At 43.1% G+C, this 18,663-nt stretch overlaps 2 protein-coding genes across 5 annotated transcripts in view; both read right to left on the bottom strand.

The window, feature by feature from the left end:
• LOC127647416 (gastrula zinc finger protein XlCGF57.1-like) overlaps positions 1-584 on the bottom strand; it is a 31,690-nt gene extending 31,106 nt beyond the window's left edge. For both annotated transcript variants that reach the window (XR_007971056.1, XM_052131634.1), the window contains exon 1: positions 343-584. Coding sequence is in view for 1 of the 2 variants with exons in the window: in XM_052131634.1 (XP_051987594.1) it covers positions 343-424 (82 nt within the window). In the remaining variant the exon portion in view is untranslated. The remainder of the gene's footprint in view (positions 1-342) is intronic.
• Positions 1-18,663, bottom strand: part of LOC127647428 (gastrula zinc finger protein XlCGF49.1-like) — a 278,306-nt gene that overhangs the window by 8,486 nt on the left and 251,157 nt on the right. The gene's annotated exons all lie outside the window — the stretch shown is intronic.

Below are 18,663 nucleotides of genomic sequence, written 5' to 3'. Positions count from 1 at the left end.
TTGTACACATGCTATTGTTTTCAAACAATTTGTAAAACCAATATGAACTCAAAAATGGCATGTCTACAAACTTGACACATGTGCTTTAAACCAGATTTTTTAAATATAATTTCCATCACCTCAGACAACCTTATTTGTCAATGACCCATAAATTAATAACTTAACTGCAATTATGTGTTAAACCTGAGCTTTGAGCATGGGGATGATATATCAGCCACGACCAAATACCATTTTCGACCCTGGAAAACCCCTGAATATGAATTTTCAAACTATTTTTGTACATTTCCGTGTCTTTTTTGGTTTGTTATAACTAATCTGTCTGAATGAAGTATGAACACCAACCTGTTTGTTCGTCAGTGTGTTCGGTTTTAATTCTGCATGCTTCTGGATAAGCCATATCTTCACTCTCCTCTTTAATAAACATCTTTACAACAGTGTCACACAGATTTCACTTGTTTCCTGGAGTTTTACTGCGTTACAGACAACTCGCAATTCTCCCGCCGAAAATAAACACCGGAAATAAAATTTGAGGAGTCGCTGATTAAATAAAACAGATGAAAGTCACACATTTATTCTCATTCTACGAAGGGAATCTTCTTCTTCTTCTTGTCTATTGGTGGCGATCACAAACTAATTGCGCATTATCGCCATCTACTGAAAGCAGGAACCAGAGGCAAATAAATAAAAAAAACTTCGTAACAAGAACACATTCATACAGCATTGTTGGCACATGGACATCACAATACACGATCTGTCACCAGCATTACCACAATATTTAGGAACCCTCACAGTTTCAAGGATACAAATCTTTCTTAATTCCCTCAAAATTGCAATTCTGAGAAAGGATCAGTTTTTATTCACCATAAACATGGCTGTGGACTGTGCTGTGTTCACTTTATCAGTTTAAGACCCTTCCCCCTTATTTATTTATTGAAATAAAGTATATTTAGAAGACTTTATATTTAAGAGAAGTACCAATAACAGTTTATAACAAAGTGAACTTTAATTCATATCATGAATATTATAAAATGTTGTGCTTAAAGTGATAGTTTCTCTCATGATTTACTCACACTCACCAGAGTGCACAGTAAAGTTGTATGTGTGCGCATGATGGGTGTTGTAGTTTGAGGGTGTAAGCCATGCTTATCAGCGATGGATAGAGCACAAGTCTTCTTTTAGCCATTTTTAATGTTTTAAAAATGGCTAAATATTGCTAGTAAAGGACTGTAAATCTGAACACTTCAGTGGAATCCTGTTGTAGCAGTTGATTGTTTTGCACTAGAGCCTTCATGTGCAGCCGTCATACATTTTGTCGTTGTCATGACATCAAGAGTCAAGAGATGTGGCCTTAAAAAGCTGTATTTTGTCAAAAATGTAACATTGGGTAAGTGAAACTTTGATTCTCGCAATTGATTCATGTAGGCTGCATTTAAAATTTGCAACCACTTTTGACAAACTACCATGTGCCACTGCTCTGACCCCATCTTAAAAGCTGAAATGTGTTTAAGAGTAAGATACTGGCATTTAATTTTGATGAAAAACTGACCTATTCTGAAACTATTCTCCACAATTCATAACAATTTAAAAATGTCACATATAAATAGAAGTATGGGAATTATGTATTGACAAATTTGTCTTATTTTTGAGCTTCTCCAAAGCATCCCCTCTTTCTAGATTACAGTTCTGCACACTTCGTTCAATCTAAAAACCAAAAAAGATTGCTTAGTCAAAGTGTTGTATTTTTAATCCCTTTTATTATTATTATTATGTAACATTTATATTATGTACAGATGCTGCCTTTCGGAAACAGGTCCCGTGATATCACGTGGTGTGAGGTGTCATTAGGCATGATACAGGAGAGACATGATCAGTAGGGGACAGTCATGTTTCATTCTTTGAACCAACACCGATCACTAATGGTTTAGTTTAGCCAGTGAGTTCATTTCTCAAATGGGACCTCCTTAGCCAGTCTCACCAAAATGCATAGCAAGCGATTTGATCAGGAATGGCAATTAACAATTTTTTACTTCATATCACTAGCTACGAGTATAAATGTATAATGTGTGGCACGTTTCATTTAAAATTCTAATATGTTGTTAGGCTATACACATTTCTTATCTGTGCCTTTGTCACAGTCCCGTTTTGTCCTATGTGTTTGTTTTAATTTACCCTCGTGTCGCTCAGCTGTCGCTGAGCAGCCATGATCAGCGTTGCCATGACAACTTTGGACAGAGGCTGATCCACGACAGATGTGGTTCATGTTCTTTTCTGGCTATTTAAATTCCCCAGTGTGTCATGTTCTTTGCCAGATTGTTGTGTAGTGTTTGAGTTTACCTCACTCTGTTTCTCCTCTGCCTTGTCTCTCCGCTGTGCTGTTTCCTCCAGTGTCAGCTTCGGTTGGTTGGATTATTTGCCTGTCCTTGGATTGTTCATTGCTCTCTGCTGCGTTAGCTGCTCGCCCGCTTGCTGTACTCGCCAGGGAGGCCAGTCTTACCACCCCTCTCTGCTGGTCAACCTCAATATACTGTCCTTCACCTCACAGCAATCTATGACGGTTGACTTCTTCAGTTTGCTCAGTAATTATTTTGCTTCTGTTGTTAGTTAACTGTGAACTGTTCTTCTGCATCTTGGGTACTTCATTATGATCAGTGACAGAAATGCTCCGCTGGCCTCCAATGTACCCAGCATAGGATGCCAGTCTTCGCACTGCCCTCACCCAACATTGAGTGTTGCTGGGTTCGCCAACAGGAATAGATTACCTCCACTAATCAGGCCCTGGAGATAATGGCTTCTCAGTTGGTCAAGTTGGTGTTTCTATTCAACAGATTCGCCAGACTCACAATTCCCTGCCTCTTACCTCTGAATATCCTGATCCTTCACCGGCGGTGCCCCTTAGCCAGGAATGAGTTGAAGCGCCCAGGGATGTAATCTGCACTAGATGTGCAGAAGGAGAGAAAGCCGCTGGAATGCGGTGTATATCAAAGTCACTTCGAGGTGAATGGAACCGCAGTAGTATTCAGCTCGCTGATACACAACCGCTCAGCTCTGAAGAAAAAAATCTGAATGAGAGTGGGCATTCCTTCTCCTTTTATACCCGTATGTCCGGGGGAGTGGCATGCAAATTCCACTTGCCAATTCCCATTGGCCTTTTCTCAAAGATCTGAAGGTATTTTGGGCTCCCAAGAGCGACCCCTTAGTGTCACTACTTCGGCACAACGTCGAGTGAGTGACAGAAGGGGAAGTCTGGACATCAGCATTTCCATTGCTCCAATACCACTCCATCACGATCATAGGCTAACATTTACAAGAAAGATGGATTTTGTCAAATAGGCCATGAGACTAATATAATTTTATCCAACTGTATTTGCTGATTTGGATTAAAACGTCCCATAAATACCAGTATAAACTGTTCAACCTTTCTAATTTATTTGATTTATTTAAAAAAAAAAAATTATTCCATCCGTTACTCCTGGTCAGAGGTTTCAGTAAATATTTAGTTCATATGTAGGGTTATGTTCTACCAAAGTTTAATGGTGCAACGCTCAAATATTTAGTTTGAATATCTTTCATTTGTTTGTGTTTTGTAGTTATTTTTCATGGTCTTTGTTCATTGGTCCTTGTTTTCATTAGTTTCAGGTGTTCCTCTAGTTGTCTGTGTATTGAAATTGACTTCTAGACTTCTTTTGGATATAAATCTGCAGTGTGCTGTCATAGAAATGTAAGCAGTCAGTCTTTTTAATATTGCAAATTTATATATAAAATTTATTTTATAATGCAAATAGCTCCAAAAGTTGAACATACATTGACATATGATATTATTACACACGGCAATGGGGGTAGAGGAGTAAGATTCAATAAAATTGTCACGGTACGCAAGCAGGAAGGAGGACCCAAATGCAGGAATGCAGGAATGCATTAGATCCAAGATGGCGGCGCGGTAGCACGCAGCGGCCACTCCGGATCCACAATGGTGCTATTTTTGTTAAAAAAGCCCGACTTTTGCGACACATGGACATCGGAGCAACCGGTGTTCGTGTCTACCATCGCCAGACACTACTGAAATATAAGACTCATGCAAAAACCAAGCTGCATGATGACCTGCAGGAGGCGCTACGCGTACTCGGCTTGCTGCGGAGACCAGGCCTCCAGCCCTCGGCGTCGCCTGATGCCGGTGGCCGGGGGAGAGGACGTCGTAAGCGGCGTGCGAGAAAGCGGAAGCGCGGAAAGAGGGCGGGGGTCCATGCTAGGCTAAAAACAAACCCTAGCCGGCCGGCTCTCCCGTCTATCCTGCTCTCAAATGTTTGCTCCCTGGACAATAAACTGGACTATATCCGACTCCAGCAGGCTACACAGCGTGAGTTTAGAGACTGCTGCGTCTTTGTTTTCACGGAGACGTGGCTCAGCGACAGAGTTCCGGATGCCGCCATTCAGCTAGACGGGCTCGCCTCGTTTCGTGCCGACAGAAATACAGCTCTCTGCGGTAAGACTTGCGGTGGTGGCTTGTGTGTTTACATCAACACGGAATGGTGCAAGAACTCTATGCTAGTCTCTAGTTACTGTTCATCGCTGTTGGAGCTTGTGACTGTTAGATGCAGACCTTTTTATCTACCACGGGAATTCACCACTGTTTGCATAACCGGAGTTTACATTCCCCCCAGCGCTAACGCTAAGGAAGCGCTCTGTGAACTGTATGGGGCTATGAGCGAACTGCAGAACGCTCACCCCGACGGACTGTTTATTGTCGCCGGAGATTTCAACCATGCAAATCTCAAGACAGTGCTCCCTAAATTCCATCAGTATGTGGACTTTGCAACGAGAGGGGCGAACGCGCTTGATCTTGTTTACACAAACATCCCAGGCGCGTACCGGGCGGAGCCCCGCCCCCACCTCGGCTACTCAGACCACATCTCTGTTATGTTAATTCCAGCATACAGACCGCTCGTCAGACGCACAAAACCGCTTCAGAAGCAGGTGAAAACCTGGCCAGCAGGTGCCATCTCTGCTCTTCAGGACTGTTTTGAGTGTACTGACTGGCACATGTTCAGGGAGGCTGCAACATATGGCGATTCTACCAACTTGGAGGAATACACAGCATCAGTGACCAGCTACATCAGCAAGTGCATTGATGATGTCACTTTCTCCAAGACCATCACCACACGCTCCAACCAGAAGCCGTGGATGACTGCGGAGGTGCGCACGCTGCTGAGGTCCCGAGACTCCGCCTTCAGAGCAGGTGATAAGGCAGCCCTAAGAACAGCTAGGGCCAAACTGTCACGGGCAATCAGAGAGGCAAAGCGCGCACACGCCCAGAGAATCCACAGTCACTTCCAGGACAGCGGTGACACGTGGCGCATGTGGCAGGGCATCCAGGCCATCACCAACTACAGGACAACATCAGTTGCCTGTGACAAAGATGCCTCCCTTCCAGATGCGCTGAACGACTTCTACGCTCGGTTTGAAGTGCAGAACGACATGATGGCGAGGAAGTCCACCCCTCCTCCCAACGACCAGGTGCTCTGTCTTACCACGGCAGATGCGAGGAAAACTCTACGTAGAGTCAACCCACGGAAGGCTGCTGGACCAGACAACATTCCTGGCAGAGTGCTCAGAGGATGTGCAGACCAGCTAGCAGATGTTCTTACCGACATCTTCAACATCTCTCTGAGCAGCGCCGTTGTTCCAACGTCCTTCAAGGCCACCACCATCATCCCCATGCCAAAGAAGTCTTCAGTGTCCTGCCTCAACGACTACCGTCCAGTCGCACTTACACCCATCATCATGAAGTGCTTCGAGAGGCTCGTCATGAGGCAGATTAAGACCCAGCTGCCCCCCTCACTAGACCCACTGCAGTTTGCGTATCGTTCAAACCGTTCAACGGATGATGCCATCACCACAACCCTCCATCTGGCCCTCACCCACCTAGACAATAAGGACTCATACGTTCGAATGCTGTTCATAGATTTCAGCTCAGCATTCAACACAATCATTCCCCAGCACCTGATTGGAAAGCTGAACCTACTGGGCCTGGACACCTCCCTCTGCAACTGGATCCTGGACTTCCTGACTGGGAGACCTCAGTCAGTCCGGATCGGGAACAGCATCTCCACCACCACCACACTGAGCACTGGGGCCCCCAGGGCTGTGTGCTCAGTCCACTGCTGTTCACTCTGCTGACTCACGACTGTGCAGCAATGCACAGCTCGAATCACATCATCAAGTTCGCCGATGACACGACCGTGGTGGGTCTCATCAGCAAGAACAACGAGTCAGCATACAGAGAGGAGGTGCAGCGGCTGACGAACTGGTGTAGAGCCAACAACCTGTCCCTGAATGTCGACAAAACAAAAGAGATGGTTGTTGACTTTAGGAGAGCACAAGGTGAACACACTCCGCTGAACATCGACGGCTCCTCTGTGGAGATCGTCAAAAGCACCAAATTCCTTGGTGTTCACTTGGCGGAGAACCTCACCTGGTCCCTCAACACCAGCTCTATCACCAAGAAAGCCCAGCAGCGTCTCTACTTTCTTCGAAGGCTGAGGAAAGCACATCTCCCAACCCCCATCCTCACTACATTCTATAGAGGGACTATTGAGAGCATCCTGAGCAGCTGCATCACTGCCTGGTTTGGGACTTGCACCGTTTCGGACCGCAAAGCCCTGCAGAGGATAGTGAGGACAGCTGAGAAGATCATTGGGGTCTCTCTTCCCTCCATCAAAGACATTTACAAAAAACACTGTATCCGCAAAGCAACCAGCATTGTGGACGACCCCACACACCCCTCACACAAACTCTTTACCCTCCTCCCGTCTGGCAAGAGGTACCGAAGCATTCGGGCCCTCACGGCCAGACTGTGTAACAGCTTCTTCCCCAAGCCATCAGACTCCTCAATACTCAGAGACTGGTTTGACACACGTGTCCTGAGTTGCACTTTAATAACTGTCACTTTATAACTGTCTGCTACCTCAATAACTGCTATGTGCATAGAACACTATCTCATAGTATGTTATGTTTACATTTTAGAAACTGTCATCTTTTTGCACTACTGAGTACTGGTCGGCGCTGCACTGTCTATTGTCCTGTTCATTGTCAGTAATTTGTTGTACTGTCCTGTACTTTTTGCACATTTTTGCACGTGCACTTTATATAGGTATATATAGGTAGTTTATATAGGTATTTTATTTCGTTGTGTAGTCTCATGTGGTCCTATGTTGGTCCTTTGTTGTTTTTATGTAGCACCATGGTCCTGGAGGAACGTTGTCTCGTTTTGCTGTGTACTGTACTAACTGTATATGGTTGAAACGACAATAAAAACCACTTGACTTGAATGATTGAAAATTGTTGTCACGTTCCTGTGTTGTCTGCCCCGTGTTTTCTGTTTCACATGCCACGTTCCACGTTCCATGTCACGTTTTCCTTGTTGTCCGTGCCGTGTTTCACTGTCTGTGTATAAACCTCATTTCCCATGTTTCCCGGCCCTCATCACTGCCTGCACCGTGTTATTGTCCGAACCTGTTCGTGATTTTGTTATTACCGTGTCTGTCTATTTAAACCCTGTTGTTTTCCCTTTCCTTTGTCGTTCGTTGGCGTTTCATGTCGATTCCTATGTTCTCTCTCTGTTCCCCTTGTTCGTTCGAGGTTACCCCCTGCCTTTCGTGGATGTTCGCTGTCTATGCCCCCTAATTCCTTCCCTTCGTTTATGTTCTTCCTGCCGTGTGTTCTTTTGTGTTTTAGTTTAGTTTTTCCCAGCGTGGACTTTTCTTTTCTTTGTGTTTATTTTTTTATGATTTATAAATAAAGCCGCGTTTGGATCCAAATCACTCGTCTGCCTTCTCCTGCTTCCCACAGGCGTAACAGAACGAACGACCACAAAGATGGATCCAGCGGCGTTCTTCGTGGAACTAACACGGATGGACCTAAACATTCGTGAGTTCTCCCACTTTTTCTCCTGCGTGGCCGGCAGCACCGGTTGGGATGACAACCTCCTGAAGGTCGTTTATAGGATCGGGGTACCTAAACACAGATGTTACGATCTGCCGGAGATCGGAGACTACACCTGGCAGGAGTACGTGGAGCTCATTGTGGAGACTTTTGCACATTTGAGACGCTCTCTCTCTGCATTCAGCTTGACTGTTAACACCTACAGATTCGCTGCGCTCTAAAGAGACATATCTACACAAAGGAATTTCCCTCCTTCTGGACAAAGAAGACCACGTTTTTCTGAACCTCACCAGTTGGCACGGTAGAGCAAGATTAACTTAGCTTTGTTCCAGTCGTGTAGTGTTCAACCGGTTCATTTCATCTTCACTGTTAAACAACAGTGAATATATTAGGAAACGGAAAAGGCGACCAGCTTCCCTTCTCAATCGTTTTCCTACAACGTTGACTACCTCTAGCGTTCCTCGCGATCACCGGACCCGAGAACCAACGCAGAGACGCGTCTTTCCGCTGACGAGCGCAAGACAAAGGACCGAATCCAGATTGCTTTCTCCTGACCGCTCAATGCAACAGGAATCCAGCAGACAACCCTGTTGAAATCACACAGGATTTCACAAGTAAGGCTTGATATCTGGGCAGATTTAATTTAGAAACTGTGACTTTCTTATAAATCTAAATCATATATTTGATTGCTGAATGTTTTGATGTTTTTGTTTTCATTTGTATGTTAACTGCGATCGCTGAAAGTGAATGTTTGTTTACAACTGTACATTTAACTACGATCGTTGATTGCTGTTTGGAGTTATGAGATCGTCATATTTGGGGAAATGTTTATTTATTGTGTGATCTGAATCAACGATTCAATCGCACTGTTCACAGCGTGTCTCTGTTAAATTACATGAACCCCTGTTTGTTCGTTCTCTCTCGCTCTCTCACACACTGAAATTCACGGAGCGAGCAGCACCGCGGTTTATGTATGAATCAGGCTAGTGTTTTTCAAATTCTCCCGCCTGTTTCGTTCAGTTCCTTTGTGTGTCTGCTCATTACCACCCGCACGTGGTATGAGCTCTATTGTGCTGGATCTGATCCAGCCACCTTGCTTTCCCTATACCTTCACGTAATCGTTGGCTCCGCCCTTTCCGGCCTAGCCCTCCATTTTGACTAGTTCCTCACGAGGAGTTTAGTCCGCCATTTTGTGTCTTGGTTACCGACTCGAGACACACACACACACATTCACTAGTATATAGCTCCACCATTTTAGTTAGGGTTTCCACCTTATGTTTTTGTGTTATTTTCAGTTAGTATTGGCAGTGTTCATTACTGTTTGATTATAATAAATCTTGTTATATTATAATAAGTATTCCTGGTTTGTTTGTTTGAATATTGTGTTGAACGTGTTGTGTTGTCTTGCCATGTCAAGAACTCCTGCATTACTTCAGATTGTTAATTGTTGTTGTTAGAAGCCAACTGTAACCAGATTACTTGTGGGTTCATATGGCAACCATTTGACTAACTACTTCCTCTTTTGATTATTTTGATTCTCAGTCAAAATACTCAATCTGCAGGGTAGAATTTTATGAGACTTGATCAGTCACTTACTATCATTTTTCTCTTGTCAAAGAGTGGTGCCCCGAGGATAGAATTTAACGAACCAAATTCTATTATTTAATTTAATTATTAATTAATAATTAATAAACTTTATTAATTATTTATTAATTAAAAATGATTAATTTATATATGATAGTAAAACTGATCTAACCAACCTGTGAGCCTACATAAATTGGTGCCCGTGTAACATGAGTTTAATCAATGTTCTATTAATTAATGATTGATGGTTGTCTATGATAACTATTAATTATTGCTAATAAACACATCCGCTCCAAAACTTACATAATTGGTGCCCCGTGTGAGGCCGTGATATTTGTTGGCTTTCTCCAATATTTTTACAAATAACTAAAAAGCAATTTTTTGAAGAGTAGCCAGAGGTTCCCACGTGGCTTCACTTTTCTCAGGAAGTCGAAACTGCTAAGGCACAAGGCCGTTTGTGGTTGTGCATTATTGCAAGTGTTGTGTTAATGGTTGTTAGTTTGATACTAATTCATAACTCATTGGAATTCATTTTTGTGTGAAGATTCAGTCGCTAGATACTAACAAAGTAATCTGATGTACTGACACAGTGATTTGTTAACATCTAATTAGCAGTTCAAGAAACGGCTAATAATACAAAGTTGCTCTTGAGTGACAGGTAAGTGGTCCCTCCCTGTGCATTCTCTTCTGTGGATATGTTTTCCACAGAGCAACAGGTGTCGTCAATCGTCACCTTCAAAACTCAGCTCAAGCATCAAATTTTGAACTCTCAAAGAGTTCCTATAGGGGTCTACTGGACGTCACCCTCTCACCTGCCTAAGCAGTGAGATGAATTCCCAGTCCCTATCAGCATCCGGAGCTGAAGCTCCCTGGTCAAGTGAGGAAACCTCACTGTCCAACTGGGTCACTGACCTCCTCCTCGTACCTAGAGAATCGAGGGAGGAGCTTAACAGCTACACACAATCCCAGTGTGATGCTGAAATGGCCGTCGTGGTTGATAGTGCAAACGATCCTAAAGGGAAGATACCCACTATCCAGGAAACAGTTGGCAGACTGTTCCTGCTCTACCACCAAAAGGCCCAGTTGCAGATAGCAGCACTCAAGGGTGAGGTAAGGACACTTACCACCCATGGGATTCGGCTCGATTCCCACAATCGTGCCTTACACAGAGACCTCCAGACAACGAATACGATGCTGGAGGAGTGTGTAGGAAGACTCCAGTCGGCTGAAACGGATAGCCGAGAAGCCACGGACGACCGAGTCCGGCAGGAAAGCCGAGACGCACGAGCTAAGGCTCAAGAAGTGCTCCGCTACTCCACCTCTGACAAGAGTGGGGCAGAGGACTCTGAGGCGTGTACTACGATGAAACACCCCACCCCTGGTTCAGGTAGTATTCGAAAACCATGGTCCCAACTCCCGGAGCTAGAGCACATCCCTGTTCGGGACACGAGTCCACCACGTTACGGGGGCAAGACCCCGTTCCGGCAATCCTCCCCTCAGACACCTGTCAGACCCCGCCCCAGCAGGGCGCCTCCCTCACCAGGAGGAGGAAGTGGTCTCACCCAACGCCATGGCAATGGGGGCAGGCACTGGTACTCATCCTCTGACGACTCAGATGGACACCAGGGGGACAAAGCCACAGGTCTGCGCATGCGCCAGCTTGACTCCTTTGCGAAGGACATAGAACGCTTCGACCCAGCAAGCCAAGATTCGAATGTCAAAGATTACCGAAGGGAAATCGAACATTGTCTTGCCGACTTGCCTCATGCTTCAGCGCGTGAGAAATTGAAGCTTATCTGGAAAACCACTTCCAGGAATGTCCATGCTTTCATAGAGACTCTACCGCCACACATTCGGAACAGTTACCCGAGGCTTTGTAGGGTTCTGAGCGAGGAATACTCGCCATACACTAATGAAACATCAGCCACCCTCAGCGCCATCCGCATCCAGCAGAAGCGTTTGGAGCCTCCCAGGGAGTATTACAGGCGTTTAAGGAACGCATACTTCCAAGGAAGTAATGAGCCAAGCCTGGAAGAAGAACAAGGTTTCAGATCTCTCTTCCTCCATAATCTCCACCCCTCCGTGCGAACCCAAGTTACACTAATGTGTAAGCAGGGTAAACAAACTATGCAGGAGATTAGGAAGTGAATGTTTTGTTTACAACTGTACATTTGAACTCCATTTCCCAGAATGCATCGCAACCGGACGGAAGTCCCGCCCATGGACTCAATCTCAGACGTCATTGATCAAAAGCGACTTTCTTATAAATCTAAATCATATATTTGATTGCTGAATGTTTTGATGTTTTTGTTTTCATTTGTATGTTAACTGCGATCGCTGAAAGTGAATGTTTTGTTTACAACTGTACATTTAACTACGATCGTTGATTGCTGTTTGGAGTTATGAGATCGTCATTTTTGGGGAAATGTTTATTTATTGAGTGATCTGAATCAACGATTCAATCGCGCTTTTACCAGCGTGTCTCTGTTAAATTGCATGAACCCCTGTTTGTTCGTTCTCTCGCTCTCTCACACACTGAAATTCACGGAGCGAGCAGCACCACGGTTTATGTATGAATCAGGCTGGTGTTTTTCAAATTCTCCCGCCTGTTTCGTTCAGTTCCTTTGTGTGTCTGCTCATTACCACCCGCACGTGGTATTAGCTCTATTGTGCTGGATCTGATCCAGCCATCTTGCTTTCCCTACACCTTCACGTAATCGTTGGCTCCGCCCTTTCCGGCCTAGCCCTCCATTTTGACTAGTTCCTCACGAGGAGTTTAGTCCGCCATTTTGTGTCTTGGTTACCGACTCGAGACACACACACACACACACATTCACTAGCATATAGCTCCACCATTTAGTTAGGGTTTCCACCTTATGTTTTTGTGTTATTTTCAGTTAGTATTGGCAGTGTTCATTACTGTTTGATTATAATAAGTATTCCTGGTTTGTTTGTTTGAATATTGTGTTGAAGCCAGCCTCTGCCACGTCAAGAACTCCTACATTACTTCAGATTGTTAATTGTTGTTGTTGTTAGAAGCCAACTGTAACCAGATTACTTATACTATAAACATTAATTATAAATTTATATTTGATAGTAAAACTGATCTAACCAACCTGTGAGCCTACATAAATTGGTGCCCGTGTAACATTGATTTTAATCAATGTTCTATTAATTAATGATTGATGGTTGTCTATGATAACTATTCATTATTGCTAATAAACACACATGCTCCAAAACTTGTGAGCCCTACACATGTCATGTTTTCCTTGTTGTCCGTTCCGTGTTTCACTGTCTGTGTATAAACATCATTTCCCATGTTTCCCGGCCCTCATCACTGCCTGCACCGTGTTATTGTCCGCACCTGTTCGTGATTTTGTTATTACCGTGTCTGTCTATTTAAACCCTGTTGTTTTCCCTTTCCTTTGTCGTTCGTTGGCGTTTCATGTCAATTCCTATGTTCTCTCGTGGTTCTCTCTCTGTTCCCCTTGTTCGTTCGAGGTTACCCCCTGCCTTTCGTGGATGTTCGCTGTCTATGCCCCTAATTCCTTCCCTTCGTTTATGTTCTTCCTGCCTTGTGTTCTTTTGTGTTTTAGTTTAGTTTTTCCCAGCGTGGACTTTTCTTTGTGTTTATTTGTTTATGATTTATAAATAAAGCCGGGTTTGGATCCAAATCACTTGTCTGCCTTCTCCTGCTTCCCACAGCCGTAACAATTGTATTATAAACAAAAGAAACAAACATGAAACACAAAACCCTCATGTGGGAGAAAACGTATAAGAAAACAAACAGAACAAATCAAGATAACAAACTGAATAACTGATAAACAAGATAACTAACCAGATAGGGGGGAACACACAAACACTGGTCAAAAGGCATGGGAACATAATTATCTGACAAACACAAGAGGAAAGGGAGCATAATATATACAAGCAAGGCACAAGAGGAAACAGATGAAGACAATAAACATAATAAGGACTAAACTAGTTGCTAGGCAGTTACCAAAGTGATAATAAAAAGGATCCTTGCTACCCTGAGACAAATTAACAAAACCGGAAGTCGCTATGATGTTCTGGTGCAGAGATATGTGATTTGTTATTTGGTTGATAGGGTAACCCCATCTGGTTGCTAGACAGTCAAGGTGATACTCAAAAGACTCCTTGATATCCTGAGTCAAATTAATGAAGCTGGAAGTCTCTACGATGTTCTGGTGCAGAGATATGTGATTTGGTTGATAGGGTAACCCCATCTGGTTGCTAGGTAGTTACCAAGGTGATACTGAAAAGGCTCCTTGCTACCCTGAGACAAATTAACGAAACCGGAAGTCACTATGATGTTCTGGTGCAGAGATATGTGATTTGGTTGATAGGCAAGCCCATCTGGTTGCTAGGCAGTCAAAGTGATACTCAAAATACTCCTTGATATTTTGAGTCAATTAACAAAGCTAATTGAAATTAACAAAAATTAATATTCGACTTGAGTCAAGGAATCCAACGATGTAAGACATTTGAGTGTGCGACAAACGGTTTAGGAGTTATGGGCCAAAACATAAAAATTATCACTATAGCGCCACCTTGAGGTATATAATAATAATAATCCTTACAATTACAATAGGGTTTCAGTGCTAAGCGCTTGAACCCCTGATAATAAAAATCTTAAAAATTACAATAGGGTTTCAGTGCTAAGCGCTTGAACCCCTGATAATAAAAATCGTAACAATTACAATAGGGTTACAACACTAAGCACTTGAACCCTTAATAATAATAATAATAATACAAATCTTAACAATTAACATAGGGTTTCAGCGCTAAGCACTTGAACCCCTAATAATAATAATAAAAATCTTAACAATTACAATAAGAGTTTGGGGGGCCTGGGAAGCTCAGTGGTAAAAGATGCTGGCTACCACCCCTGGAGTTCGCTAGTTAAAAAACAAACCAAAAAAAATTTGTACGAATACAAAAGGGTTCCTGCAACTTTGGTGCTTGGACCCCTAAGAATAAGAAAAATAATAAGAAAATCAGAACAAATACTATAGGGTTCCTGCACCTTCGGTGTTTGGACCCCTAAAAATAATATAAAAATCGGAACAAATTCAATAGGGTTCTTGCACCTCTGGTGCTTGGACCCCTAATAAACAGAAAATCAGTACAAATACAAGAGAGTTCCTGCACCTTCGGTGCTTGGACCCCTAATATAAACAGAAAATCAGTACGAATCAGTACTGGGACCCCTAATTAAGATGTAGCCCATCAACCTTTGCCTCCAGATATATAATTCTCCCCTCTGAGTCCTTTCTCTCTTTGATTTTAGTAAAATTCAATTTCTTCTTAACCAAAATCACATAACAGCAATTTTTACTCCAGTAAGAACTATAATATTTGTGCAAACCAGTCCCTTTTAAGTTTAACAACTTCCAATTCAACTAAGTGGTTTTCTTTTATAAAAGCTATGTCTACTTGATAGAATTTTAGATATGATAAGCATATCTTTAATTTCAATGGGTTTTGTGATCCATTTATATTCCAAGAGATAAATCGTATCATGTGTGGCAGGGTGGAGGGCGGGGCCCTAATCAGGCTAATTAGTCCTTGAGAGTTATAAAGGACGACCGAAGACGGCAGTGCGAGAGAGAGAGAGAGAGATTTATGGACAGCTGTCTGACACCTGTGTGTGTGAGTTTGTCTTTTTGGTTCAGGTTTATATTAAACTATTATTTATATTGTCAAGCCGGTTCTCTCCTTTCCAATAATCCCTTTACACTGGTGCCGAAACCTGGGAAGGAGGAGGGATGCGCCGCAGTGTAGTTCTCGCCGCTATCATTCACACGAAAGGAGCAGCCGCGGCCATCTGCCGGAGAAGCCGGCCACCTGGAAGTGGAGGAACGACCGACAACTACCGTAAATAATTAATTTAACTATTATTTATATTGTCAAGCCGGTTCTCGCCTCCTTTTTTCCATGAATCCCTTTACATCATGTTTGAAATTTTTTATCTCTATAACTCAAGTAGCAAACTGCTACGAAATATGAACATAAATAATAGACACAAGTCAAGAAAAAAACAACAACAAGAAAGGGTCTTTCCTATTAAGACCTGTTGAACCCACACTCCCCTATATGAGGACCCTCCCTCAACAGGCATTTGAAATGGTCCCTTCAAAGCTCCACCCTTCACTCACCACATTGGATCACTTATATGGTATACTAATCCTTATAAGTATAGTGTCAAAAGCATTGGAGAGGGCAACAAAGACCATAAAAATGTCCTGATGTTGCTCCCGGCACTTTTCCTGAAGCTGCCGGGCTGTGAAGATCATGTTGACCGTACTGCTGTTCCTCTGAAATCCACACTGCGATTCAGGAAGCATTGACAGTGATGTTACTGATGACATTTATGCATTTACATTTACATTTACATTTACATTTATGCATTTGGCAGACGCTTTTATCCAAAGCGACTTACAGTGCAATTATTACAGGGACAATCCCCCCGGAACAACCTGGAGTTAAGTGCCTTGCTCAAGGGCACAATGGTGGTGGTTGTGGGGTTCGAACCAAGGACCTTCTGATTAACAGCCCTGTGCTTTAGCCACTACGCCACCACCACTCCATGATGAGTCTCTGAAGTAACACCCTAGCCAGGACCTTACCAGCAACAGAAAGAAGTAATATGCCCCTACTATTGCTGCAGATGGCCTTGTCACCCTTGTTCTTATAAATGACAATAATGTTTGCATCTCTCCATTGTTGTGGAATGTTCTCATCAGTCCAGGCCTTGGTAATGTACTGGTAGAGGGTATGCATACACATGTACCCTCCCTCCTTTAGTAGCTTCAAATACTTAGAATTAGATAAGACACTGAATCTCTACTACTTACAGTGACATAGACACCTCCCTCACGACAGCCCGCATCGTTTGATATATGTACGCATCGTTTGATATATGTATGATCAACCAAAATGTAAATCAACCTTCATTCCTCTGGGTCCGTATCTCATAACAAACAGAAAAATCCTAAAAGACCTGTCCTGACAGCAAACCAGGCTTCATGACTGAAAATAAAATCCTTTGTGTCAATAGATGCTTCCCTGAGGAATGCCTTCGTACTGTCTGTAAACTTCATCCTCTTCCCTTTCCAAGAAAATCGCAGTTTAGCTGGATAGGCAAGTGTGAATCTTACATTCAAGTCATGCAGCCTTTTCCAAACTTCTGTTAAGTTTCTCCCTTTCTCTGCCATTTCCCTCCCTTCCCGGCCACATTAGGTCCACTTTCATTCAGGATATATCTCTTGCCACCATCAGTACCCTTTTCTCGATCCAGACTGATAAAGCGCATACCGATCGGTCTTGGGGTCTTCAATCCTTGGGTTGAAAAGTTAGCACCCCGGTGCACCTGTTGAAGCTGATCGGCATCCAACTCGATCCCCAAACCTTCGAGAATGAACTTCCTCTTTCTAAATGCCTTTTAGCCCAATGAGTCTACAATTTTGAAGTCTGTCTCTATTAGCTACATCCACAATAGCCTCATGCATTGCTTTACTTTATTCCGTTAGCTTTTCACTTGTTGTGTGCTGCTGGTGATTCTCATCTTTTAGCTGTGAGATTCTATATTCTGCCTCGTCAAGTAGGGAAATGATTCAATCCACATCGTTGCCCCCACATTGGTGTCCTTGATCTCACTTACCTCAGCCTGGAGTATCATCAGCATTTTACTAATTTGACCCATTTCTTCCATGGCTTTCCCCAGAGACTGTTGCATTGACACCAGTAATCTTGTCTGCTGCCTCAGTTACCGTGGAGGTAGCAAGATTCGCCAGTCTAGTTTGTGTCCTGTCCGCTATGTTAGCATACTGTATCTCCCGCTAGCTTTAGCCACACTTGTTTTAGGATTATTTGCTGCAGACATCACTAGCCTGAAAACAAAAAAGTAATGACTAAGTGTATGAAGGTTGCCCCTTTGTTGTAACAGACTTTATAATATACTGTTAAAAACTCATCGGATTTTGAGTGAAAAAGGTGAGCTTTTGATGGAGCTCGTCTTTAGGTGTCCATCTTCCTAGTGGGTCCCACATCTTGTTATCACCAGTGGCGGTTCTAGGGGGGCCCAGGGGTCAACAAGCTTGACCCCCCCCCCCCCAAATTTGGAATGGTATCGCACCAAACAGTTTTGGGTGCAATGCACAGTTTGTCCTGTGGGTGGCAGTAATGAAAATCCCCCCCCCCAAATTTGGAATGGGATCACGCCAAACAATTTTGTAGGTGAAAACTACATACCTGTAGGTGAAAACTACATACAAAGCAATCATGACTATGAAAATTGAGCAACCCAGATAGCAATAAGTCGGCGGTCCGCTGGCGGTGCGCCGGCGGCAGCAGAAGCGGCAGAATGGCGATATCGCAAACACGTTTGACGGCGGTCCGCCTTCCTACCGCCTTCGTTCCGCGGACGGCCCGCTGGCCAGCTGCCGCTCCGCCGCCGTTATATCAAAGGCGGACCGTCGGAGGCAAACGCTTTTTCCGAGCGATCTGCTGCCGCTTATTGTGTGTATATGTATATATATATATATATATATATATATATATATATATATATATATATATATAGCATGCAGTTTATCAAGAATAATGATTGATCAAACCAGACAAATTTCCATTTGGCGTTTTAATTCCACATTTCAAAGTACAGTAACTGTCAATGAAACAAGATGTCAGATCACTGAAATATAAATAACAGAAAAATACAAACATTATATATACACACACACACAAAAGAACATGCAGGTTTCCAATTTCTTTTTTTTAAAAACACTATTGTAACACTTACAATAATTGTTAATAATATAAAGAGGTCAGCTCTGGGATGAAAAGAATTACCAGTAAACACAAGCAATGAGGATATTTGGTACCAAAGAAAGTGCAGGATACCAAATAAACTGAGGTATAACATCATATTTACAAGTCATTTCTAACAATAGGTTAAGTGGTAATAATTTAGAGTAAAGCTCTGGAGTAGAATATACCATTATAACTGCAATGCCGACCTGTGGCACAAGGATTGACAAGCTATATGTAACAATAGAATAACAGTTAAGCACTGTGATGGAATGAAAGTATAATTTTTGGTACAAGTTAATGTGCAAT

The sequence above is a fragment of the Xyrauchen texanus genome, chromosome 8 (genome assembly GCF_025860055.1).
Source record: "Xyrauchen texanus isolate HMW12.3.18 chromosome 8, RBS_HiC_50CHRs, whole genome shotgun sequence".
Taxonomy (NCBI): Eukaryota; Metazoa; Chordata; class Actinopteri; order Cypriniformes; family Catostomidae; genus Xyrauchen; species Xyrauchen texanus.
The sequence above is the reverse complement of the archived record's forward strand: the minus strand, read 5'-3'. Positions and strand labels throughout refer to the sequence as shown.